At 39.9% G+C, this 24,660-nt stretch overlaps 1 protein-coding gene across 2 annotated transcripts; it reads left to right on the top strand.

The window, feature by feature from the left end:
• Window positions 1-137: 137 nt before the first annotated feature.
• KIAA0408 (KIAA0408 ortholog) lies at window positions 138-22,557 on the top strand. Of its 2 annotated transcripts, XM_075748040.1 has the most exons (7): window positions 138-474; window positions 7,052-7,151; window positions 11,371-11,514; window positions 14,270-14,611; window positions 14,957-15,036; window positions 16,365-17,739; window positions 19,631-22,557. In XM_075748040.1, the coding sequence occupies exons 3-7, from the start codon at window positions 11,380-11,382 to the stop codon at window positions 19,802-19,804; spliced, it is 2,106 nt and encodes a 701-aa protein (XP_075604155.1). In that variant the 5' UTR covers window positions 138-474; window positions 7,052-7,151; window positions 11,371-11,379; the 3' UTR covers window positions 19,805-22,557. The 2 variants fall into 2 exon arrangements, with proteins under 2 accessions (XP_075604155.1, XP_010300828.1); XM_010302526.2 differs by lacking the exon at window positions 138-474 and having other exon boundaries at window positions 487-7,151; window positions 11,316-11,514.
• The last annotated feature ends 2,103 nt before the right edge of the window (window positions 22,558-24,660 follow it).

Here is a 24,660-nt window from a genome sequence, read left to right as displayed (position 1 = left end):
AAGTCACCCAGCTGAATAGGAAACCCACTTACCACGGTGTTCCAGGTAAGCAAACACAAAATGATATTTTTCACTTCATCTGGTTTTATCATTTTTGAATAAAAATTTCCTGAGTGACTGGAACCAATTTAATATTCATTAATTTGCACCAAATCAGAAGCAAAACAGGAATATGCAGAGTGGGTGTGAGGAGTCTGTTCCTTTCCTCTTCCCACTCCCAGAAAAAGAATTTGTATTCCAGCCACATATGAAGAGTAAAGCCACATTCAATGTGTGTTCTGCAATTGCATGTCACAGCTTGTATATATTTTGCATGATTGTGATGGTAATGTTTTTCAGCGCTGTATTATGTGGACTAGACACCGTGGAGGGGACAAAATCAGAACGGTTGGCATATAGAGCATGATATCCGCAAATGGGGCAAGGAGCTGGAGACCCTGAGAATGAGATGCAGGAGGAGGAGGAGGTATCAGGGTAGGCGAGGAGTCTTCTGAGAGATGTAGGCTGGCTGCATTCTCTCTGTGCTCTAGAAAAATGGCCGCGCTACAGTCTGACTTGAACCGAAGAGAGCGACGCTAGTCACCTTGTCTGATGTCAGATATCTTTACTTAACAAACTAGTTTATCAGATAACATTTTCCAGTCTGTAGCCACCAGGGCCCTGGATTTTCTCTCCAGGTTTCAGAATGAGTTTCAAATGAACATGGTAACTCTTGGCTTGCTCAGTGACCCGCGTCTAACCATGCCATTGGTAGTGAGCGACCATAGGTGAGGGAAGCTTGTGTACATAGGTGTGCATCAATAGGCACTGAATATTCCTGGCCTGCCTACAAGATGCTGCACTGAGAGTGCAGGCAACTCTTGATCTTTCTATCACACTAAACATAGGCAGTTCCTACAAACACTAGATCTCTCACTGTGAAAACCTCACCTGAAATGCCCCATGGAGGTCAGTTTTCTGTTCTATTTGACTTATGTTGAAACCAGCAGGTCCCACAAATGTGAATTCTCTGAAGATGATAATATACAAGTAAGTGTATTATTTTTTTTTTGTGTGTGTGCAGATGCCGTGGTAAATAACCTAGTAATAAATAGTGATAATAAATAAAGCAGCTGTTTTTCTAGCTCGCAATAAGGATTCCCTTTGATTTATCATGCTAGCACTTTGTTCACTTAACCCATTCCCTAGTGAGAACAGTTTGTCTCCGTGCTTGGGTTGTGCTCTGCTACCTGAAACAGTAGAGACACCGTACTGAGAGAAACCCCTTGGAGGGAAGCAGAGGTTGAGCAATAGAATTTATTTTATGAAAACAAAAAAAAATAGTAAACTCACAATATTCAGTATTAAACAAAGCTTGTGTTTTTCTCCTTGTTTGTCTAGCTTTCCCTCAGCATACTCTGCAGGTGTGGTAACCTTGATCAGTTAAATCACTTAACCTTGATTTAATCCTTATCCCTACTAGGGGATGTTGACATCTTTATTTATTTTGTAGTTGGCAAGATATGTCTAAAGGAAACGATAACCAATATATATGAGATTAATAGATAGCCTTGCCTGGTGTCCTGATTAAAGAGAAAGTCAAGCCCAAAGTAATTTTGAGCAGTTTGTAAGATGCTCAAATTTATGCTCAATTACCTAAAAGTTAAGTAAGTTCCACATATTAGAAACTATTGTGGCAAGATATGGTCAAGCTTATCATCCCTTCACAATGAATGTCTGTAACTGTAAAGATAGTTCTCCAGTCACTGGGAAAAGGCCCTTTTATTGCTTTTCTATTAACTGCTGTAAGAAATTTTTCAGCAACTGCTTGAGAATTGTTTTCCCCATGGATTTGCAATTTGGACATTAAAAGAATAATAATTTGGAGCTTATACTTGTCATATCAAACCTTAGCACACAACTGACTTTTTGAGTTTCTTTCTGGTTTAGTGTCTCCCTTGGGGGAAGAAAAGACCATTTAGGTTTTCTTAAATGTTACTGGGTCAATCTCATACAAGAGAAAAAAATCATATTAATCCGATCTGAAGTTCCGGGCTTTCAGATTTTAACCCAAACTTGTTTATACCTTTCTCAGCCTTGTATGTAATAAAGATGAGTAGAGAGGTTTTGATTTACACCAAGTGTGTCAGTAACAGTACTACTGTAAAGTAGTAGGAAAGTTTAGTACACTGAATTCATACATTGAATACATCTTGGAAGTAATTGGAAAAGATTTGATTCTTTCTCAGAAATCAGAAAAAGTGAGGATAAACCTCTTGAGACAAAAGGTGGAGATAACCTCTGTACAGGACTGGCAATTATAACCCCATTGATTTCTCACAGTGGTTTTTCTTGCATATAGCTGGATCTGTCCTCATACTAATTCTGTCAGGCATCAAGAAAGCAAATCAAAGCCAAGACCTTTTGGGACATTTAGGGAGCTAATGCACAGGTTACAATCTGAAATTAAAGCATACTGAAGCATCAAAAAATCATTTTAGAAGCTCCTGACAGCCTTTGAATCTGTGATGAGCAAGAAGAGTGGTGAGGACCCCTGCAAACCTCAGTACAGAGAAATCTCAGTGAGAAATGAGATGTGTTTTTCATGTCCTTCTGCATTCAGCTTCAAGGGAGTGATTGGAGCTGCTTACCTGCTTTGCACCAGATATTGCAGAGAAGTTCACAGCCCTCCATTTTTTCACTATTTTAAAAGCTGCTGAGAAAGCTAGTAAAATCAGTATGGATATCTATCTGTAGCCAGAAGATAACATCTAGCCAAAAATATAAGTGTTCAGAGTCTTGCTAAATTGAAATTACTTGACCTCACAAAGAAATGCAATAATCATACTTGTCAAAAAAAAAAAAAAGAAGCAGATTCTCCCCACTCAGTTACTGGGCTGGTGGGCAAACTCCACCTCACTGGTGAGGGAGTAAATGCAGCTGAACACATCCACATTCTCTAGCAGGAGTGCATAAGAATCAGGCAGGGCAGAGCCAGACAGAACGCTGCTGATTCTCTAGATTCTGTGTGCCACATGGCTTCTAATTCTGAAGAGCGATAATAAGAAGAATATAAGATTTTGGTTTTATGTGCCGACAAGCTGGATATGCCAGGTTACCTATCAGTTCAAATCTCAGTTATACTGATAGCAGACTCACAGTTCCCATTTTGGAATATTCTGGCAAAATATTAATATTCTGACAAAAATGTAATTGAATTTGAACACTGAAATTGCCTTAATTTTACATTTCTCTGAAAGATTAAAATTGTGTTTCCTGTGTTCCCAGGGAATTCATTCCATGTTCTTTCAGAAAGAAGAGATCTTGCATCTATAGACCTGATTCTGACATTTTTACACTTGTGTAAATCAGCAGCGACTCCAATGAATTTTTATGTCATTTAGAAAATAGATGCATTTTTCCTTTAATGCAATCAGTTAAATTCAATTAAATTTGTTTCGTATTTAGAGTCACTCTGAATGCCCTGACAAAATACCTCTACAAATATTTCTTTACTGTTACTGAAAACATTCCCATGATACTAGAATGATCATCTTCTCCAGAATCAGACATATTTCTTTCAACCAAAAGTATCCATGCCTGAAGCTGCAGTTAGAGATAGAATAAGTGTCTGCTGACACATGTCACCAGTGCTTCAGAATCAAAACTAGAAGACAGCAGGTGCTATAGTGCAGAAATATGCCTGGCAGTCGGAAAATAGAAAATTGCCAAAACCATGGCTGTCTAAACATGTGTTATAAAAAGAGATGAACTGCACATGAACTTTGGGAGTTGTTTACAAAAACAAGAAGAGCTTTAGGATATTAGATGCCCTTCCCCTTAATCACCCCAGAATCTGATAGGTGAGTAGGAGACTTCTAAAGGCATCAGTATCAGAGACATAATTCCCATTGGCTTGCATTTCTGTCTCTGATTTAATGCCAGGGGAAGTGATATTCTAAACCCAGCTTTTGCCATTACACATGCAGTTGCCTATGGGGAAAATTACAGTGGCTCTATTTAAAGTAAACATCTAAAGTATCTGCTACCGATTTCCAATGTAACCTTGGAGAAGTGACATGACATAACACTTTGTTGGCTCTATTTCTGCACTAAGTTATATACTACTGCAGAAGTGCACAATAGTAAGAGGAGACAGAATTTGTATTCCCTTCTGCCCATTTCCCCATTTATATACACTCCTGAGATGTATTTGCCAGGATTATTGAGGTGTAAAAAGTAACATCATTCAGGAATCTGATGTTGTGGTTGGGTTGATTACAATGGCAGCAGGGCTGTTCTTCTTTCTTGTTACCAAATTGACGTGGACACAGCAAAATGGGTGTGCTATAACCAAACTAAGTACAGCAGAACTGAAGATGCTCTGAAATGATCTGGAGTGCAGACAATTAACCAGAATACACACTACCCTGAGCGTGTAATTGGATTATAGCTCATGCTGAAACTCATGCTCCTTTGTCTTCAGTCTTGCATGATGAAGAGAATTTTAGCAGAGGCCTTGTTTAAAATGCCCTTGCACCTTTTTTTGTTGAGTTGCTGACTTTTAACACAAGCAGAGCTGATACCAGGTATGGACAAAGTACGCTTTGCCTGTGGAAGCAGTGTGTTGGACATAATAAACCTACAGTAGCCTTCCTGCTTATTTTACCTGTGCCAGAGGCCAGAAAGCCATATTTGCTGCTTTGTCTGCTGCTGTTGGGGGAGGGACAGTCTCTGCTGGATAACCTTTTTTCCTCCAAAGCAAAAATCACTACTGCTACACTTAAGGGTATCAGGAACAACGAGCCCAGATTTTTAGAGCTTTCTTTGTGGGTTTTTTTTGTCCCAGCTTTGCTCTGCCTTTCCCATATTAGGATGAGTTTAACCTGGGCCTTTGACCTATGAATGGGATCCAGCTCTTGTCTCCTAATGAGCCCCTCAGTCTCACACATTTCTAATCCCTCACACTGACAGAAAGGTAGGATTTTGCCTGAATGAAAACTCAAGCCTGGGATTTTGTCCATTGTTTTCTTTAATTTTACTGTGTTTTACTTCAAAGAATTCATGTAACAAGACAAGGGGCATTGAGTTAGCAATATTAAAGACACAAGAATAACAGCCTATGATGTTGATGGATAGGAGTAAAAAACCATGTCTTCGGAATGTGTCTTCATTTGCAGTGATGCATCTGTGCTGTCTTTGGGGAGGAGGCAGTGCTGTGGCACCCAGCCTCCAGCTCAATTCTGCTCCCAGGCACTCGGGCTTCACTCCCAGCCATGTCAGCTGGTATGTTTGGACATAACCTCCCAGAAAAAAGTCATACTGTTGCTTTATGAACAGGGAAATTTCAAATCCTCAGAGTTCAGAGGCTGAGGATTTTCTTCAGGAACGTTCAGTCATATACTTGGGCATCTTTGTTCACTTTTTAGATAATCTTTGAAATTTTCACAAATAGCCCAAGTTCCATTATTTATGTTATGTGGGAGCAGAATAAGCACCCAAGTAATGTATTCATTGAGACTTAGAGCTAGACCATATAAGGAGAAAAAATGTGTTTTCCCTGAAACCTGCTTTGGTATTTACTATAAAATGCACTCAGAGCTAAAATCTTTATGCTGAGTGTGGATTTCATCACAGATAAAACCTTATTGTTCTAAGGAGGAGAGTGCTGACTAAGCAAAGGATGTGTGAATCCTCATATCGTGTCCTTGGTCTCACTGATCCTCTTGTCATCAGCTGCTCTGCCCACAAAAATATACATCACTCCTGCTTAGTGCATTCGAAGACACCCTTCTGATAGCAGAATTTGCCCAGTTTCATGCTCCCTGAGTCAAGTATTTTGTGGCCCTTCTCCAGTTACACGTGGGGACAAATGTTCCCTGAAATGTGAATTTTCTGTCTATGGGTGGTCTCAGTCACTGTCCACAGACACCTCCAAGCACAAGTACCCGGCAGGGCAGTGGTATGTGCGTGAAGCTTCTGCCCGAGGGTCTCCCTCACCGTGCCAAATGAAAGCAATTTGACACGTAGTGCAACAGGAGAGTTACTGTGGTAGGCAGGGACGCAAGGAGCAAGCTGAGCTCCTCCAGCCTGCAGCTCAGCAGGGGGAGCAGCTAAATTTCACTATGCTGGCTTCAGGGTCTCCTGTGGACTTTCACTTGCTGGATCATTTTTGTCACATATGGTCCCTTCCCTCGCCCCACGCCGACACTTGCTATGGGCACTCCCGGTGCTTTATATCTGGGCCGAGGTGGTTTTGGACTTTCCTTGCTAGCCTTATGCCAGGGATGAGTTTCCCTGCACAAGGGAGATTCTCCATCCAATTTCAAGTGCTTTGCTTTGCTGAGACACAAAGTATCTTAACAGACCGGAGAATCCGACCCAGAAACCTTATAAAGTAGCAGGAATATTTGGGTATATCCCAAAGAAATTATTATCACCATTCCCAGAATGCAAGACAGTAGGATTACACAGTGCCCAATAATTCTGCACTTCATAAGTGATAATGCATTTAGAATACAGAAAAAGATTGTAGGGAGGAGTGGTGTGCTTTTAGCTCTTTAAGAGAGCTGTTAGCAAACAAAACTGCTGCTTTCAGCAAACTCTCTTTACAAAGCAGTTTATGAGGATCAATTTGCAAAGCTCAAAATGATCATATTAAAAAATACAATCCTGAAAAGTGGGCCTGGAAGGCAGCAAAGAATCTTCCTTTACAACATGGACGCTAATAAAAGAAACCTAAAATTGCCTATTGTCATAGCTTTAATATTAACACTGGCTGCTTTGGCAAGCTTTAAAGACTGGACTGTACTATAAAACCTAAAAATGTCCTGGACTTGGAGTTGTTTACACAAAATATGAGGAGATATAAAGTTACAGAGCTGGGGGTTGGAAGAGATGGCTTTAAAACCGTCCTCCGTGCACTGACGTCACGTGGAAGCCAGCTGCTGGGATGATGCTGAACGGAACTGTTTTTCAGTTTGCAAAAGTTGTGGAGTTATTCAAAGAGAGTTGCAAATGCTGCCCCAATTGAAAGGTTGTCTCTTGCTTTGTGTTCTTATTTCTTTTAAAGATCAAGATTCGCAGAACTGGATCCCAGCTAGCTATGCATTTCATTGCTTTCACTGCTGTTTAGAAATGGACTGAAAAACTTCTAAAGGATTCCATGAAAGGTATGGTTACAGTTTATTTTAAAGCAGTGGGTTTGAACAGCTAAGATTAAAAAAGATAGCAAATTACTAATGTAGCAAACAGTTGTTTTAACATCTCTTTAATGTTATTTATATGCAATGTGGTGTTCATGCATGTTATATGTGGTCTTTATTCTTAGAGAAAGGCTCTTCATTAGTTCAGTCAGTTTCTTCAGAGCAGGCACAGAGATCAATAGAACAGGGATGACAGGTAGCTTTGTGAGCACTTGAGTCTCTCTTTCTTTCTTTCTTTCTCTCTTTCTCTTTCTCTTTCTTTCTCTCTGTCTTTCTGCCTCTCTTTCTCCCTTTCAATCTTACACTCTTTCTCTCTTCTTTCATTTCTCTCTTTTTTCTTTCCTTTCTCTCTCTTTTACTCTCTCATGCAACTGTAGTTTCTTTTTATGCATAAAGTGCACAGTATTGTGACACATGGTGCACTTTTACAATTGAACACAAACATAAATTTACCTTTTCCTTAGTCATCCAAAATACAGCACTTTTTGTTGGAAATATAATTTAATTGCCTTTTTTCCCCTGTAAAATCAAGGGAAGATTTGTGTATCTGAATGGTTGTGCACATCCAATCTAATTAATCTCTGTTGACAAATAACATAGCTGATGCACTGCAGATTATTTTTAGAAGCTGATAGAGGTTGGTTGCAAACTATTTTGCATTTTTAATATGTGGATAGAAAGTGCATGAGTAAGACATGCGGTAATAATATTAACATCAAATAGTTGCTTATAAACATTTTTTGCTTGAGAGGAGGGAGGGCTAAAGGAAAAGTTAAGGGAAAATGCAGCTGATGTAGACAAAATTGATTATTTGCTTGAATTTGATTGCTGTAATGAGCTTTTGACCTTGTCTAGGGCATGCAGAAAGTGCCAATACTGCAAGAGCACAGATACTGTTCTGATCCACACAGCAAATTATAATGTGGCATTTTACATCCCTTTGGGTTGCTTAAGCCATGTGAAATACCCATGAGGACATCTCAGTGCACTATACAGACAGAGGGTATACTACCAGGACTACAAATTGGATTTTATTGCTAGTAGGGAAAAAAACAAGCACATGCACACCCAAAAACAAACAAAAAAACCCAAACCAAAAACCAAACCCAACAAACCCACAAGCCAAACACCAAGAAAAGAAAAGGGGGAAAGAGCCATTAGAAATAAGAGTTAAAACTCTCTGAGGAATTTATCCACTGTACAATAGCAGCAAAACTGTATAGTCATCCAGCTGCTAACATCAATAAACATGAGTTTTCTTCTTAGAATTTATGTCAAGAGGAAATCAGAGGAGCATAAGCAGCAATACAAGCTTTTTGTGGATCTTAGAGCTACAAGTGCCTATCTGTAACTTCTGTAACTAACCTCTTCTGAGACTTGATTTCATTTTGATGGTCTCCAATCTCTTTTTATATTTGGACTCCCATATGAAACAACTTGGAAATTGTTAAGATGAATGCAAACATGACAATAGTAGTTCCCAGCACTAAGAAACGACCAAGGACCTTTTCAATGCTCTATGCATGCTTGAAAGGAATACCTATGATACATCTATTCTTAGATGTGTAAAAAAAATGCTGTATAGCATTGACTTTCTAGTAATATGCTGCTGATTGAAGCATAGCCATTATTACTAATCGTGCGCTAGCAAAATCACCATTTGTGCAAGTTGTAGACAGATTATGCCTGCCTGTCTTATTCATGACTTTACAGCATTTACATGTTTTTCTATTTCTTTCTGACACGTATTTGAAGGATTCTAGTGCAGCAGAGAGTTGACTTTTGTTTATTTCTGAGAGATGTCTTGAAAGGTTATAAAGACATAAATGTAGCCAAAACATACAAACAAAAAAGAAAACGACTGTACTAAAAATTGCAACCTTTGAATTAGCAAAGTGAGAAAGTATTGAAATGGTTTTAAAGTTCATTAGCAATAGATGCCTAGATTGCAACAGATCTTAAGTGCAGTGGAATTATTTGTGAGTTGGTTTTGGTCAACATTTACCCACGTCTGGCACAAAGCTGAAACGTTGGCCTGGAGAGGTACAGTCTCTATAGCCTGGCTGCCTTCCCTAAGAAGCCATGAGCAAACCAGTGCTTGACTTCTTTTATGATGAGAATGCTGCACTGTCTTTCAGCAGCTCATAGTTTGAGGGAATTTCATGGTTTTTGTAAAGCTGTCCTGTATATTTTTAGGCAGGTGGAAGAAGAAGGGTCTGAAATCTGTTTGTAGGTAGTTGAGGAATAGATCACCATTTCAGAGCTCCAAGGCAGGTGTGAGTCAGATCTTGAAAGAGTAAGCTCCAATACCATGTTATATGGTGACACGGGTACACTGTTGTGAAATGGGCTGACAGAGATGTTTGAAGAATAGTCAGCTTGTTCTCTAAGTCCTCAGTCCAAATTTGCTTGGGGTAAACAGTTTTGCAACCCCTGCGTTAAAACTGGGCCCGTGATGGCTGTCAGTTGAGAGATCCTGTAGCAGGACTTCTATGACACAAAGACCTGAGTAACCCGTTGGCCTTCAGCTGAGCTCTTCTGCTTACTTGTTCATGAAAGAAGCTGACTCCAAGTTTGGCATCAGCTTCCCAGTCAGCTGAAATAACGCAGACACTGTTAAGCCGTGATTACACGGTAGCCACAGCTGAATCAACAAGATTTGTCCAATAAAATACAGGATGGGGAAGGACGTTGCATGAAGCTCAAGAATGAATTTTCACTATATCAAAGAAAACATAGGTGATAAAATGGACTGTTCGTGTGAGTTGACAATCACTGACCATCAGTCAGGGAAATGAGCAAATTCCAGGAAGGTAAACTGGGCTTACCCCTAGTTTACTCTCGGACAATTCATTTGCCTGCCTATAGGCTTGGTTTCTGGCAGGAGACCAAAGCAATGCAGAGGCATTTTGTGACTAGAACTAGATTCCATGTCCACCTAAGTAACACAACAGCTGGCTTTGTGAGCCAAAGTTAACAAACTCCAGTATCAATGTGTGTGTACCACCCATTATACTACAGGAGCCATCGTAACTGAATGAATGAGTGTTATGTCGGCCTTGCTGGCATAGTAAATGTGCTGACGGTAGTGCAGTTTCTATTGTAAAGCCTAAGAAAGCAAGAGGAACACCAGGCCCATAAAATCTGTAACTGTTTTCTCCAAAGTCAGATGAGCAGATCCAAAATAATTCCCTTAAAATATACATATTTAGTGGTTCATTTAATAATTTTTCATCCACAGATACTAAGATACTAAAGGTTTCTGAACAGGAAGGAGAAACCAAAGCACAAATTACTTAAATATTCTGAGCAAAGTTTTGTACTAAATTTAAGTTAGTGCTATTGGAAAATCATTTCTAGTTTTCCCTATTCTGGTCCTGCAACTAATATTTATAGGTTTAGATTTGTAAATTCAAAATACGTGAACACTTTATAGTGACCTATAGTCCTTTATATAGTAGAATGATGCTTTCTACTGTATATGTATGTTTGTTGCCTGTTATTAGCTTTCCTCTCCTGTTTTCCTTTATGTATTCTAAAGCATTCATATAGCCATGAAAATTTTCTGCACGTATCAAGTTTACAGTCTTCAATTGCCAAAAGAATGTCACAGTCTTTGTCGTGCTACATACATGTGTGAAAGGACTGTGTGAGCAAACATGATACCTTCACACTTGCAGTTGTCTTTTGAACAAACGTAAAAATAGCTTTCACCCTCAAGGGCAGACGTTGCAGGATCCCAGGGTCCTGAAGTGCCATTCAATATCACACAGACTCAAATTTTGTTGAAAACGGGTTTATAGTGAAGAGTAATGGCAAAGATGCAAAGTGGCCACAGTACAGAGCCCACTGAGGCAGACATTCCTGAATTCTGCCATGCTGGATGCGTGTCCCTCCTCCCCTTTCCAGACTGGACCTCTTTGCCCTTGGGTTTGTCCTATAATGCTAGTTCGTCCATATTCCAGTCCCACTCCAGATATATATCATGCAATTTTGTGATGCTCTCTCCTGCAAGCACTTTTCAGTTAATTATTTGAGGGTTTTCCTGGGTTATTTTGTGTTTGTTTTTTCTTTTTTTTTCCTGAAAGCTAGAATTAAACACAAGTAAGACTTACTCTGATAAACTTCCAGGAAACATTCAGGGAAGAAAGAAAAAAAGCAGAGCTATCTTCTTGCTGTTACACAGACTGTAACCATGGACTTGCGTAAACAACTGGAGAATACTGAGAGGAACTGGAATAAAGAGAAGATGGAGTTGCTGGAGAGATTTGACAATGAAAGGAAAGAATGGGAATGTCAATGGAAGGTCATGCAGAAGAAAATAGAAGAGGTATTGTTAAACAAAATTCCGAACGCTAACATTTCCACTTGAGTCTTATCAGTGACTAGGAGTCGCTTCAATTTTTTTGTTTTCTGCATTATATCCTATTTCTTATCTCATTGGAAGTTTCTAACATCTCATGGTAGGATGTAAAGCCTGGGGTTAAGCAGAATTTGCAATTGCTTATTTCATACTCATGAATACGAAGCAGGAGGTTAAATGTCACTTTGTGTGAAGTTTGCTATGATATTGTTGGCTGTATATACTGCTGGCAGTTCTGCTGGGCATGAGCCACACTGCTCATTTTATACATGCTTTTTTCAAGTACAGACATGCTGAACAACTGCATATATGGGGTTTAGGAAAATGCATATTTAGTAACAAAAAATCTAGGTATCATCATTCTGTGGCAGAAAGGAATTACATGGCACAGGTGTACTGGGGTGAATGGTAATATTAAAAAGAATGTCATACATTAAATGCTGCATGATGCAGAGTCATTCTGACTAGAACCTGCTCCATTTGTGCATCGCTTTTAGCAGAGAAAACGGCTACAGTAAACAGCATGAAAGTCCTGACACCTCTTGTGTTTACACAAAGTAACAAACACTCTCTATCATTTCTAATGCATCCCCTTCCAGAAATAGTTTAGGTAATTAATTATTATTCTTTTATCCTCAGATTGTCACTGTAGCAGAACCCTCCGGCATTCTGTAAATGCATAAATTGAATCTGCCTTGGCAACATAGAGAAGCAAGTTTTTCACCACTGAGCTTTCCACATTTTTCATTCTAATATACACATGGAGTAGTTTTGCTTGCTCTCTGCCAACACCGTCCTGTGGCTGAGCAACACAGGAATGTATGGCAGAGATTGCTCACATGAAAGTATGAGAAGGAAAACGATCAGAGCCAAATGAATTGCAGCCATACACTGCCCGTTACCCCAGCCTGCAGCATAACTTCATAATGTCAGCTCTTTTATATTTTACCTGCAGTTCCAGCAGACTTTGGTATGAGAGTCAGCATTTTGTCTTTTGTGTTAGGACATTTCTGTGGTGTCTTACCCAATTTCACCACCAAGGTGAGAGTGCTTCAAAAGTTAGGAATGGGATCTGTGTGTGGAGTTGAATTTCAGTTTGTTAGGTATATGAGCTGTTTTGGAATGACAGTAATGTGTTGTGAAAAGGTATTCTGGCTATTAGTAGTCCTGACAAGGGCAGTGAAGACCATGTTTTTTCCATGTTTTTTATTAGCATATGGATTAGGAAAGTGTGACAAAGACAGAAAACCTGGAAGGGAGCTGAGGGGAAGAGAATGAAGCAAATCATTGGGTACTGCAGGACCAGACAAAACTTCAGATGATACCCCAATGTTATCGGTATCCTAAGGACCCTTCTTAAGCTGTGTCTATAGCTGCCCTTGATTTCAGTTGTCTGACATTTCTTTGCCAACATGGCTGGAGAAAAGGGGAAATACCTTTTAAAAGCCATCATCTGTAGAGGGATTTCCTTAATAAAAGTGGTGCTACCTTATCAACTTGTATTTTTATTTGGTAGTTTTCTCTAGCCCACCAAAACCTAACTTAATTCCTGGAATCCTACAGGAAGACCTGTGTGGTTTAGGAGATTATATTGTTGAGTCATGAAGTGGTATCCTTCCTCCTTACTGCTATGCTGAGTCTGGATGAGGCCCTCATTTCTTGGAAAGGACAGGTTCAGCCCTCGGGTTCCATGAGCAGCTGGGCTTTGGGAGTGAAATCTGAAAGCCCAGGATGAGGCCAAGTGTCAAGTCTCTGAACGTGAGATACTTCTAACCCACAGCACTACCCATGAAATGGCCACGTGTTCTTCATGTTGTTATTCCTGTTTGCTGTCCTTCCAAAAGCCGTTGTGTTGGCCTTGTGCACTGTGAGAGAGCAGGCAGACGGCTGTTCAAAGGTGCCTGCTCTGCACTTTCTTCATAACAGCAAGTTAAGAATGAATGTTTATAAAGAGCTGTGGGATCCTTGGCACTGGAAATGATACTGTAAGCAGAAGAGGGTTTTATGATGTTGCTATTTTTTCTAATTTATAATTTATCACAGTTCCTTAGTTGGAATGTGCTGCATAACAGGAATTAACACCTTTTCATTTACTAATGAAGCCACTGGATCTCAGCAGATAGCATGAAAGAAGATAAGAGGGTGACAGCACATTGCCAAACAATACCATTCTGCAGTACTGATTTATCACTACAGTCATAGGGAAGAATTCCACTTGCATGAGAAGCAGAAGAGCCTGCTCTAGTGCAGATGGCACTGTATGTGATGAGACTTCACTTCCCCTCCTTAAACTAATATACATTAACAGGCTGTAACATAGCCAGAGTCCCCTCCCTCCCTCACATTCCCTCACACTCCCCATCCATCAGACCAGGGCTGTGTCCACCACATAGTGGACTGATATTACTTGGAAGACAACCATACAGCTTCTGGCTCAAGGCAGGGCCATTGACCTTGAGATCTCTTCCAATCCCACGCTATGGGTGGAAGCCATACATTAAAACCATGGCAAAGAGTTTGTGAATGGTAACAGCCCTTTCCTCATCCTGTGACAATAACGGTCTGTGAACTATCATGCTGTGTGACTGAACACTTTTCTACTAACACATGATGAAATCTTTCTATTATTTGGTGCAACTGAGTGAAACATCGTTCAAAACAAGATGACTATGTTCTTTTACCATAAAGTTCATTTAATAGAAGGTTCTATTGTTTTTTTCAGCTTTACCAGGAGGTAAAACTTAGAAGGGAGAACAATATGAATGTCCATGATAATAAGGCCATTCAGAGCAAGATGATGCAGTTGTCCATTCATTCCCCTGCTTCGGAAGAGAGTGACACAGTGGAGCTGAACTATCAACACAATGTGGCAAATGACAGGATGGAAAAAGGGAGTTTGCTCTGTAAGACAGGACACGAATGTAAAGAAACCACAGCCAAGAGCAGAAACAATACTCTGTTAATGGACAATCTGGCCTTCGAGAACTGTGAGGAACCTGAAGACAGCCTCAGCATCAAAACCTCCAAGAAAAATGCCAAGAATTATATTGGTGATCTCAATGTAGTAAGTAAAGCATGAGCATGTTTCAGTTATGAGGGTGAGGGCAATACTGAGGGTTTTGCCTGCCGGGTTAACCCAAAGAACTGATCTCCCTGATTTCAGCTTTCCAGCAAGGCACTGTATCTACTTCCTCCTGGGTTTCCTATTGATGAGTATCTTCTCTGTGTTTAAATGTGTTAACAGCATGATCTTTACCTCCGTTCATAGCCTGGGGGCATTTTTGTATCTTTCCTTGTGCTACTTTCCTCTGCCTTGAGTCTTAAATGCAAATCACCACAAGTTTCAAAGAAATTCTGGAGATACCATTTAAAAGGCTTATGTTAAAGGACTGTTTTTATATTTATAAAGGCTCTTAAAGAACTTGCCAGAGTCAGTGAAGAATTATGCAGCTATCAAGAAGAAATTCGAAAGAAGTCCAACCACAGAAGGTAAAAACATATTTGGACATTTTATATTGGAGGAAGAAAATGAATAATGAGACTGTGTTCCTGTTCACTTTGAAGGAGGGTTTACTGTTGAATTTACTGGGAGTTGGGCAATATCTATTCTCCTAGTGTTTCAGTGCTGAGCATAAAATATTTGAATGAAATATTCTGAAATATGATACAAGGGCACATTTTACTAGCAAAATGGAGTTTATCTATGAAAGTAGTATTTCTATGAGATGAAATTGTACTTTTTTCTAATGGCTATATAGAGGACTAGGAAAGTGGACGGGTATTTCTGTCTGCCTTGGTCCCATTTCCATGCAGTTCTATACAACACTCTATGGCTTTGTTAGGCTGGAAGGTTTCTTACATTAAGCCCAGATACAGCTTTAAGTGTGGGGGATGTGTGAGGGACTGACAATCCAAGAGTGCAAAGAAGGCAAAAGAAGGAAGAACAACCATACATTTGTGCTAATGGAAAGGTGGTAAACCAGACCCTGAACAGTACAGCAAATGAATATTCTGCCATCTGTTAAAAATTCAATGTTCATGGTCTTCTTTAGCAAACTAAACACCAGTCTTCCTCTCGAATTGCGCAGAAATTCTCAGAAGGTAAGACTGAACCCATGATGTGACAGGGTGCACACCATGAAAGAGACTGAGAATGGGTATTTCTCAGCTATGCTGAGACCCCATGGAAATCTGCATCATGGCAAGGTCTTCTCAGGTGCTCCCAAAGAGCAGAGGGACTTCTTACACTCCCCCATGCAATCAGTTGGCTGTCTGTCACTAATTTCTGTTGTAGCTGGGTTAGTGTTTGTATCTTTAAAGCAAATAGATTCATAGCTGATGCATAGTTTCTAAATCCTGGCTGAGAAAGGTGGTTTTTGAACAGATCTCAAAAGACACATCTGTACTGTCATATGTAATGCTAGGAAACCTACACAAGGGATGCACTATGTCCTAAAGCTTTCTTCATTAAGTTCATAGTCAGGTAGACTCTCACTGGAGTCATTAGAACTCACAAGATCCCTACTCTCCTTACTGTAGGATAGATAAGAAAACAAGCAATCATCTACAAAAACTCAGAAAAAGAATTTTAGTGGCAAGTGAAAGGAACACGAGATTCGCTTTGTTGAGCTTTCTTCAAATTCTTCATGTGTGCTTCAAATACGCTGGCTGTATCAGCTGCAGCAAAACTGTTCCCAAATCTTTTTAAGCAGCCAGTGTTAAAACACCTGCTCATGGGGAGAATGAATCCATGCTGAGGTCCCCTGAGGGAATACCCTTATTGCTCATCCCTAAAACACCTCTTCTTTTATTTCCAGAATGAAGTCACTTCCTTTCATGGGGGAATTTGAGGAAACCCAAACCACAGTTATTCTGCCTGAGATGAACCATGTGTCCAGCAATGAATCACAAACTTCAGTTGCTTTTGAAACAGAGGAACATAATAATAGGAAGAATCTGATGACCTCCACCAAGACTTTGAAGGACATGTCTTATGGTAGTCTTACTGGTGACAGAGGAACAGACTTCAGACCTTGGCAAAAGAAAGAAGCTCCACCAGTTCCTCCACGGAGCACTTCTCGGCACCTAACAAACTCACTTTCTGCAGTTGTACAGCTCTCTGAAGCACCAATAAGAGATTCAGGCATCAAAAGCAATTGCAAGGCTCAGGACTGTAGGAGTGGAAGGAAACTGATGAATACTTCACCTATAAACCAGAATGAAACAGCAGCAGCCTGTGCAAATGAAGGGCAGGCTATGAAAGGTCCTGTGATCGTAACTGCCTCAATACCTGTAACCAAAAATGAGTGCAATGTACCAACAGGTTTCTGCCACAACACATGGGCCTATGATGTGGGCAAACTTGGAAAGGACAGTAAAAGTGAACCTTCTCCACTGTCAGCCCAAAAGAGCTGTTCAGATGGAAATATGGCCCAAAGCAACAAGATGCAGCAGAAACAAAATCCCAAGTCTCACAGCAGTCCTTATCACAGTAACAACTTTTATGCCCCTGCAACCCTGCACAATGATCTTTTGGGAGACTCTAGGTATATTTTGGGAAAGACCCAAAGAAATGAAACTTTAGCGGCAAAGATCGATGAGTTTAACCGCACTGTATTTCACACAGACAAACGTAACAATGCTTTGCAAGAAAACCAGGTGCCTCGAACAGCATCAGAAGATCACCCACCCTGTGGTCCACTGTGTGAGTCTGCTATTAGCAGGACAGAAACTGTAAATACATCTTGTGTTTCAAATCCCAAATTCTCCGCAGCAAAGGAGCAAGAAAGTAGCAACACCAGCAAAGCTGTCAGAACAGCAGGGCAACAAAAGCAAATAAATGGACTTCCAAATACTAGTGGTTATAGACACATGCTTCATGAGCATGACTGGAGACCAAGTAATTTATCCGGTCGCCCGCGTTCAGCTGACTCAAGGTCTAACTATGGTGTTGTTGAAAAGATTTTGAAAAACTATGAAAAATCAACAGTGACTTCTCCATGTAATGAAAAATGCTGCAAAGAGAAGTGTACACGGGCAAATTCTGAATTCACTGATGTGGGTTGCGAGACATTGAGTCAGTATTTAGAAATGCTCCAGATTGAGCAAGGAAAGCAAGAATTTCCGAGGAATTCAGCCAGGCATATTGGGCAGCAACTCAAGCAAGGAAAAGAGAAACAAAAGTTACCAGAGGTAAGGTTCATGACAATGGCAAGGACAAAATAATTCAGTTTAAGACCAAGCTTCAGATTCTAAAATGAGGCAGCCTAATGTGATATTGTGAATAATTACATAAAAATAGACACTTTAGGCCAGGATCTGGATGAATCAGGAGTATTTCCTCTGCAGACAATAAAGTTGTGGGAGGGCAGAAGCTTGTAAGTAAGAATAACCAGTGAAGACGTGTGCCAGATTCTGGTCTCTGCTGCTGTTGTGAAAAGCTAGATTTCAACTGCAGTGCAGTTATTCAAGGATTGAACTAGTGAAAACTGCAATTAGGTTTTAACTCCCTCTCTCCTTCCTTTACTTGACGAGTTATTTCATAAGCCTTCCCAAAAGGCTCAAGCACACTCGGCCGTGTCAAAATCCTAGAGGGCTTAGATAGCATTCGTCAGCATCCAGGGTGCTGCTTGGTTCAGGATGTCCTTGGAACTGCCTGTGAAAAGGGGTATTGTATCTCCATAAAGGGTCCAGTAATAAAGTGACTGAGACTCATGTCTCAGTTCTAGGCTTCTCCTATATATTCCAGCATAGGCTCACAGAAACAGAAGAGGATGGCGTGACTAATTAATTTATATTTGGCTGAATTTTATTTGCAGAAGTTTAGAAATATTGCCTTTGCCAACATTCTTTCTCAATGAAAAGAGAAACATATGGTTTTGAAAATATACTATAAGTTGCAGGTTCTGTAAGAGGCCACAAAGAAAGAAAAACCATTTTTCCTGAAGAGATCCTTAGCCAACAAACACAAAGAGGTATGCCCTTAACGTCTCAGAAAAGAGAAGGCAAATGTGTTTGGAGCTCTGAAACTTAGATGGGTTCAGACTGTCAGCTGATATGCCTTAAACTGTCACAAATTCACAGACTTCAGTGGAGGTATGTGGATTGAAACAGCTGAGACTCTGACCATGCAGACTTTCTTCTGCTTGTCTTTCTGACAGCCTCGCAGTGATGCAACATCTTGCTTAGCAGACGCATCTTTGCTACAGCACAGAAAGAAAAAACCATGAAGCTTCCAATTTCTTTTTCATCCAATGAACTTTTGATAGGAAAACAAATTTTCATCAAGGAATATGTAGGGAAGAAATAATGACTAGATAATGACTGAGTTTACATTGATGCTCACACTTTATGTTGTCATTTCTATCCGTGCAAAGTAAGTGTAGAACATTGGCTGATTAGGGTGTACCATTTTAGGTCCAGCAACATTCACGTCAGAAAGATGTAAAAAACTACACATGGCATGGGGCATTTGGCATGGGGCATTTGGTTTATTTTCATTATTTCCAATTTACTTCACTGTAGCTATGATCAAAATCTGTTGATTTTCCTGTGTATATAAGGCTCTGTATGTAGAGATGACACTGCATTAATAGATAACGATTTTGAATTAGTTACCAAGTGTAAACGGCTTCATGTTGCGCTAATGGAAACAGAGTTCTTAGCCAGATGTGACTGCTGAAATAGGATCTATCAAAAAATACCTGAAAAGTATGTAGATCATACTCCAGTAATGCAAGATGGTATTCTGAGTTCTACATTTAGAGCAGTATACAGTGTTCATTGACAAAAAAACCTTCCAAAAATGAAAAGAAATGAGAAGTGAATGTCAGTTTTGGCTTGCATTAACATTTTATACCTTTCCTTGTGTCAGACACTTGTCTCCATATATTTTAAACCGCAACCGACTGGAGAATCCCTATACATAGCAATAGCTGTTCTTTTGCATTCTGTGCATTACTGTGCTCCTTTTAATAGCGTCAGACCACCTGTTCTGAGGTCACTCCAAATGTCTTCCTACATTCCCGCTGCATTCCACAAAAGCCATAACTTGTTAAAGCAAGGAATTGCCTTTGTGTTCTAGGTATCTGTGCCAGCTAAATGTTCAAGTGGGAAGGGTTTCTCCCGGCCCGCTCGGCCAGCAAATCGACGCTTACCTTCCAGATGGGCATCCAGATCACCGTCAGCACCACCTGCTGTGAAAAGAACAGCGTACAACTGCTCTGTCTCCTTTCGGTCAGAGACCTCAGTAGTCTGAACCCAGAGCTGGGTTGGATGGTGTTGTGAAAGCTCTACGCCTCATTGTAACTGTGTTGGGTACGTGTCATAGCAACCAATTCTACACTGTTGTATCATGTCCAAGAGTGACCCCCACCACATGCCGGACAAAGCATTTTGAATCTTAGGTCATCATCACCACAGTCTTCAGTGTTTTTATTGAGATGAAATAACTATACCCCTGGTTTTCTCTGTTTTTTTAGTAATAGCTCACAAGGAATTTCTTTTGAATGGCATCTTCCTTAATTTGCCAATCAATTTTGAGTTGAAACAATGTATAGTGCTGTATATTCTGACTCTTCTGCAAACAGCAGAACGTAAAGCTGTATGCATGACCATGTGTTCGTAGGTGCATGTGTTGGACTAGGAAGTATACAGGTCTGTATTTAGAAGAGACAAACTGTGCTAGTGTTGACATTGAAATTACAACCTATATGCCTACATATATATATACTTTGTGTTTATTTTAAAAAGTTTGAAATATACAGTCCTGATGACATTTATATTTTGTATATCTTTTACATAGGTTCACAGGTGTAGTATTTAATGTACAAAAACTAAATATGCATTTTTGTGACTGATTGCAGCGATAATGCCTTGCACAATATGTATCTGAAGCAGACTAGCTCGACTGATTAGTCAGTCATGCTTCATGGCATCCTCATTTGGTTTCCTAACCCTTATGATGCTAGGTCAAAATACCCAAACATATTTTTTCTGAACTAAAATATTATATGATTTGTAATACATTAGCCTTTTTCAGCACCAGAGACATTCCTGAAATATTGCAATCCCTTTAAAAAGCTTAAATGTGCCATTATATATATAGCATACTGTAAACACTTCAGTAGTTTCAACTAGTGTAACATACAATTTATGAAGGGAAGAAAAGGGTTGTATACGCTCAATTCTGTAAAACTTATTTTGCCTTCTAGGATTATACTTTGAGGTTTGGCAAAGTCAGATAACAATGGGCTTGTTTACTTTCACTCAAGGAAGGAGAACAAGGGCCGTTGTTGTTCCCAGTGCTGCAGCCACACTCCTTTTTTACTCTTCTAGACTAGGGTGCCTGAGCCACTTGCTAACTCACTGCTCCCGGACTGACTCGTGGCAGTCAGTTACGAAGTTTACTTGCATTCTGGCAACAAGTTGCATCTAGTATGGAAATATTGCATTGAGATATGATCACAATGGTGCCCAAAATCCTAGATGCATGGCGTTGGAAGTACGTTTTTTGCCATCACTTGACTCAGTATTATGGGCTATCTGAATGACGTGCGCAGAGCCTGGCTTATTCCTTCCCAGAGCGTGAAAGAAATATGGATACTACCCAGAATCTTGCTGAACTTTCAGAAAGACGGTGTCCTTCATCCTGGAATTTTTGCACCCTTCTCTAGGTCGTTACTGGATGCATAGTGCGGTGATGATGATAAATGTTACCTTCAAACAGCATGTCTAGGGTAAAAGGAGTAAAGAGGCACTTCTTCAACATCAGCCTGATCTTGTCTTGCAACTTTTCTTCTTCTCCTGGAGAAACATAGTGTGTTCAAAGGAATTTCCAAAATCATCCCAGGATCCATTAATGTGCACATCTTCTTATGTGAATGTAAAAAGGATTTCAGAGAGAGTGTAGGCTTTTGTCCTAGTGAATTGTATGTGTGGCAATATAGGGAAAATTAGTTGTGCTTAATTTGATAGTGATCTATTGTCCTATTCCCGTCATGTTGAGAATCCATACCTTTTTCCTTCCTTTTAGGGTCGCCTTCTTTCCTCTGCACAACTTTGGTTTGGCAGAGAGAAAACAGGAGGCCATGCGTTCTGAGCAATACAGCCTGTATGGTAATATCAGTAACTTTTCAGGCACGCCAGTATTGGAGCAAGCAGGCATTAGAGCCATGAATCCCACCTTATCACACCAGTGGGGCTGCCTGCATGGCAAAAACATGCTCGGAGTAATTTGCCCAATCTAGACTTCTGGTTCTTTCTAGGTGTCAGTAGTGGGAAATCCCACAACAATTTACGAAGGCTTCAAACAGATCAACAATTCATCAAAATTTACTCAGGCATTATTGCAAAGTTATTACTGGAAAAGATACAAGGACAGAAAATCTTGAAGAAAATTTGTACAGTTTGGACAGAGACAAAATTCTGTGTGCTTGAGTGAAAAATCAAGAGTACTATGAATTTGCCTGTTTGCCCTAATTTAGAGATTGCACTCCATTAACTTCCTTAGAACTAGAAAAATTAGAGATGATTCATAATGAATTTGGAACATGGCTTAAGATTCTAGTTAACTGTGGAAATTAGCAAACCCAAATGCCTTGCAAATTGACCTTTTAAATGCCTAAGTAGCTGGGCAGCTTTAAATACCTAAGGCTGAGGAAAGGGTAATATGAGAGAATTGTAAAAAGATGGTTCTTAATTTCAGTCAGTGTTGACCGCAATAAAACGTCTTTAGGTTACCTTCATGGTAAAGTTAAGCAGTTTCATTCTGAAAAATGGTGGTGCACTTTTGTTTGAAGTATGTAACTACGAAAGTGTTTCCCTCGATTAGTCAGTGAAGGTGTTTCTTTAGTTCCCTTCAGTTTCTTTGATCGCCTTTGACATATATCACATTGTTGAATAAGAGAGAAAGAATCAAATACCTACAACATTCCCTGATATATGTAAGTTTAATGAACAGAAAGTTTTTGAAATAAACTAATAGGTCAAGGACAAGTCCATTTTGTCAAGGTTTTCTGTGTCCGTCTAATTACAGACATGGGTTCTGATGCCCAAAAGTATCAAAACTGGTGATTTTGGTCTGCAGGTGGCTACTTGGACATACCAATTTTAGAAAATTGCCACTGACACTGTTTAAATATTCTCTTCAACCACATCCATAACAAGGCTAGTGCACTGTGGTGAATGTTTTAGTTCCTAGAACTGTGATTACTGAACGATACTAATCGCTTTATTGCACTTATTTGCTATAGGGGGAACAGCTCTATTGGACTTTCAGGTTCCCCATGTTATCTCTGACAAGGAAATATAGTTACCTTGGAAGCTCTGAAGCAAGAGACTCTACACACACACGCACGCGTGCGCGAGAACCACAAATGATCTAAGTGTAACTTGACCTTTCTATTAATCCTAGTGTCACCTATGGAAGCGGTGAGTTTTGTAAGCCTGTTTTTAAAATAGGTTTTTAATATTATTCCTCCATATGCTGTCTAAAGTCTTAATGCAGCTATAAGTTCCTCTTGTGCTCTGAACAAGTCTAAGACTCTCTTTATTGCACGTTTAATACTGAAATAAATGCAGCGGGTAGTTTTCAAGCTCCTTGCGCACACAGAGTCAGCTGCCCATTGAAATGGGGATGTCACTAGGAATCAGCCGGCTGGTACTCAGTTGACAGAAGGCATCGTTCTCCCTCACACTGGGAGATGGAGCCATCATCTGTCCCTGAGACCCTTTCAGGAGCATGGCAGGGCAGAAACACATAGAGAAGAGTCAGTTAGACCTTATTTACATAGGCAACATAGCAGGCCACCTGAAGGCTAGAAAACTGGCCTGACTCAGAGCCTCTGCTAGAGGAAGAAGGAGTAGAGGAAAAAAAATTGCCTTTAAAACCTCTGGATGTCGTTCCTCAAACTCAGAGTACATTTCCACTAAACGTTTTATCTTTCCAGTGTTAGTGACAGACTTCTTATATATCTTTAAAATGTTACTGAAAGGATGAACTTTGCTTTTCTCCAGCAACAACACCATTATCTTTCACTATTGCACATACTGTAAGGGAGTTAGCTGTTATATATAGCAAAGATTTGGCAATCAGTGTAATATAATTTTCCAGAGCATTCAGAGCACCAATTTATTTCTCTGGTTGTCTATTTTAAAAAATGTTTCTGTAAGTAGGGATTTGGTATCCAAATGTCTTCAACAGCATTTTAGCAAAGACCTACAGCAACCCAGCAGGCAGGCCATTTCCTTTAGACTTTTGTTATTTCTGGACCACCCTAAATTTCCTAGCATGCAAGAACTTATGCAATTCTCACAGTGCTGCTATGCAAAGAATTTCTTTGGCTTTGAGATCTGTAATATACAACTCTAGCCATTATATTGCTGGTATTCTCTATTGGACTAATCTGTAACGGTGTCTTTGGTTGTGTACATGCTCTTTAAACTGGAAGGCAGAATGCATTTGCTCTAAATGCACTAAATCAAAGCCCCTTGTTGCCTCTGGTCTTTCCACCCCTCCTCAATTCCCAGTGGATGTATACTTTTATGTGGTTTATTGCCATTGGTCTATATGTATATGCCATACCATAGGCCTTTCTATTTGTACTGCCGTCAAAATATTTTTTGGACAGCCTATTCTAAAAAGTGCTGATATTCCTATTGCCATTCACTAATATATTAGATCTTGATCTATTGTTTTGCATCACTAAAAATGCACTTTCTTCATTAACTGTTAGTGGTATACGTTATACAAAACTTGTGCTCTTGTTTTTTGAAATGACGATTAATCTGCTTTTGAGGTTTGCTTCCACCCCTCTCCCTCGTACCTTGTCTGTTCTGCAAAGTACTTGCGTCAGCAGAGATGTGTTTCTGATGTGTATGGTTGATCCAATTGCTGTGTGGCTACGGGAGCTCATACCTAAGGGTGCCTTGCTAACAATGTTACTCTCAAAAGAATTGTATCAGAATTTCCATGGGGTAAGAGAGATCGAACCCCTCAATATGATCAAAGTGAAAGTGTGCAAATAAAAATCAGAAAGAAAACAGAAGAATCAAAGAGGAGGGTGCAACACTTGTAGTAAATGTTGTGGCTAGTTCTTTGCTTCTAAGGGAAGA

Source organism: Balearica regulorum, chromosome 3 (assembly GCF_011004875.1).
Source record: "Balearica regulorum gibbericeps isolate bBalReg1 chromosome 3, bBalReg1.pri, whole genome shotgun sequence".
Classification (NCBI taxonomy): domain Eukaryota; kingdom Metazoa; phylum Chordata; class Aves; order Gruiformes; family Gruidae; genus Balearica; species Balearica regulorum.
The sequence above is the reverse complement of the archived record's forward strand: the minus strand, read 5'-3'. Positions and strand labels throughout refer to the sequence as shown.

What these genes read in the sequence shown, in the direction of transcription:
- KIAA0408 (XM_075748040.1), top strand. Translation starts at nt 11,380, where the DNA reads ATGGACTTGCGTAAACAACTGGAGAATACTGAGAGGAACTGGAATAAA. An exon ending in TGCAGAAGAAAATAGAAGAG is followed by an intron (nt 11,515 to 14,269) that starts GTATTGTTAAAC and finishes TGTTTTTTTCAG; the next exon opens with CTTTACCAGGAGGTAAAACT. An exon ending in ATATTGGTGATCTCAATGTA is followed by an intron (nt 14,612 to 14,956) that starts GTAAGTAAAGCA and finishes ATATTTATAAAG; the next exon opens with GCTCTTAAAGAACTTGCCAG.